This window comes from Tachysurus fulvidraco, chromosome 11 (assembly GCF_022655615.1).
Source record: "Tachysurus fulvidraco isolate hzauxx_2018 chromosome 11, HZAU_PFXX_2.0, whole genome shotgun sequence".
Classification (NCBI taxonomy): domain Eukaryota; kingdom Metazoa; phylum Chordata; class Actinopteri; order Siluriformes; family Bagridae; genus Tachysurus; species Tachysurus fulvidraco.
Window position 1 is genome coordinate 21,119,956 of NC_062528.1, and position 2,500 is coordinate 21,122,455.

A 2,500-nucleotide genomic window follows, 5' to 3' on the forward strand; every position below is an offset into this window, starting at 1 on the left:
AACATTGATATTTACTGAGACTTCATCTGGTATTTGTTTGTTTGTTTGTTTGTTTGTTTGTTTGTTTGTTTGATTTCAGTCTCGTGAGCTGGAGATCTCTGTGTACTGGAGAGACTGGCGTTCTCTCTGCGCTGTAAAGTTCCTCAGGCTCGAGGACTTCCTGGATAACCAGCGTCATGGGATGTGTCTGTACCTGGAGCCTCAGGGGACGCTGTTCGCCGAGGTGCTGAGACAAATACGGCTGCTGTAGAACTTATCTTCTGACCAATCAGCATCCAGATTGAAACACAGCTGCGGTGCGAAGCTCAAAGCTGTTTGTTTTACAGGTGACTTTTTTTAACCCGGTGATCGAGAGGAGAACCAAGCTGAGGAGACAGAAGAAGATTTTCTCCAAGCAGCAAGGTAGAGTGTTTTCTGTCTGTTAGTCAGAGTCTTCGCTCCTACACGATCGAGATGCTTTTCTGCTCGTCACGGACATGTCCCAGATGTCCGCTAACTATCTCCGCTAACTAAATCCGCTAACTATCTCATGTCCCAGATGTCCGCTAACTAAATCTGCTAACTATCTCATGTCCCAGATGTCCGCTAACTATCTCCGCTAACTAAATCCGCTAACTATCTCATGTCCCAGATGTCCGCTAACTAAATCTGCTAACTATCTCATGTCCCAGATGTACGCTAACTATCTCCGCTAACTAAATCCGCTAACTATCTCATGTCCCAGATGTACGCTAACTATCTTCGCTAACTAAATCTGCTAACTATCTCATGTCCCAGATGTACGCTAACTATCTCTGCTAACTAAATCCACTAACGATCTCATGTCCCAGATGTCCGCTAACTATCTCCGCTAACTAAATCCGCTAACTATCTCATGTCCCAGATGTCCGCTAACTATCTCTGCTAACTAAATCCGCTAACGATCTCATGTCCCAGATGTCCACTAACTATCTCCGCTAACTAAATCCGCTAACTATCTCATGTCCCAGATGTACGCTAACTATCTCCGCTAACTAAATCCGCTAACGATCTCATGTCCCAGATGTCCACTAACTATCTCCGCTAACTAAATCCGCTAACTATCTCATGTCCCAGATGTACGCTAACTATCTCCGCTAACTAAATCTGCTAACTATCTCATGTCCCAGATGTACGCTAACTATCTCCGCTAACTATCTCATGTCCCAGATATCCTGATGGAATCACCAAATAAGAGGCAGCTCGCTCAAAATAACTTGAACAATGTGTTTATTACAATGATCACAAAACTCATAGTTAGCTAGTTTTCTGTCTTATTTTAGCATAATATATTTACTTTTTAGCTCGTTCGGCTCTGCTGCTTCAACTGACCAGCAGTTACCTGCTCCCCTTCTCCACCTCACTGTATGGTGTATTCGTCTTCGTGTGTGTGTGTGTGTGTGTGTGTGTGTGTGTGTGTGTGTGTGTGTGTGTGTGTGTGTGTGTGTGTGTGTGTGTGCAGGGAAGACGTTCGTCAGGGCTCCACAGATGAACATGAACATGGCGACGTGGGGACGATTACGCAGAGCGATTCCCTCCATCAGCAACTCACTCAGCCCACAGAGCAGCACAGAGCAGGGGACAGAACCAGGGCGCAGAGTTTATCACCACACACACACTCCAACCAGGTACACACACACACACTCACACACACTCCAACCAGGCACACACACTCACACTCACACACACTCCAACCAGGTACACACACACACACTCACACACACTCCAACCAGGTACACACACACACACTCACACACACTCCAACCAGGTACACACACACACTCACACACACTCCAACCAGGTACACACACACACTCACACACACTCCAACCAGGTACACACACTCACACTCACACACACTCCAACCAGGTACACACACACACTCACACACACTCCAACCAGGTACACACACTCACACTCACACACACTCCAACCAGGTACACACTCACACTCACACACACTCCAACCAGGTACACACACACTCCAACCAGGTACACACACTCACACTCACACACACTCCAAACAGGTACACACACACTCCAACCAGGTACACACACACACTCCAACCAGGTACACACACTCACACTCACACACACTCCAAACAGGTACACACACACTCCAACCAGGTACACACACTCACACTCACACACACTCCAAACAGGTACACACACACACACACACTCCAACCAGGTACACACACTCACACTCACACACACTCCAACCAGGTACACACACTCACACTCACACTCACACTCACACACACTCCAACCAGGTACACACACTCACACTCACACACTCCAACCAGGTACACACACACACTCCAACCAGGTACACACATACACTCCAACCAGGTACACACACTCACACTCACACACACTCCAACCAGGTATATACACACACACACACACACATACACACACACACACACTCCAACCAGGTACACACACACACACACACACACACACACACACACACACACACA

General features: G+C 47.3%; 2 protein-coding genes across 2 annotated transcripts in view; one reads left to right on the top strand and one right to left on the bottom strand.

Annotated features, from left to right (window-relative positions):
- Window positions 1-2,500, bottom strand: part of LOC113645130 (tripartite motif-containing protein 16-like) — a 664,889-nt gene that overhangs the window by 138,108 nt on the left and 524,281 nt on the right. The window lies entirely within an intron of this gene.
- Window positions 1-2,500, top strand: part of pkn2a (protein kinase N2a) — a 26,820-nt gene that overhangs the window by 14,078 nt on the left and 10,242 nt on the right. The window contains exons 9-11 of the mRNA XM_027150547.2: window positions 80-223; window positions 327-402; window positions 1,481-1,646. Coding sequence (XP_027006348.2) covers window positions 80-223; window positions 327-402; window positions 1,481-1,646 — 386 coding nt within the window. The remainder of the gene's footprint in view (window positions 1-79; window positions 224-326; window positions 403-1,480; window positions 1,647-2,500) is intronic.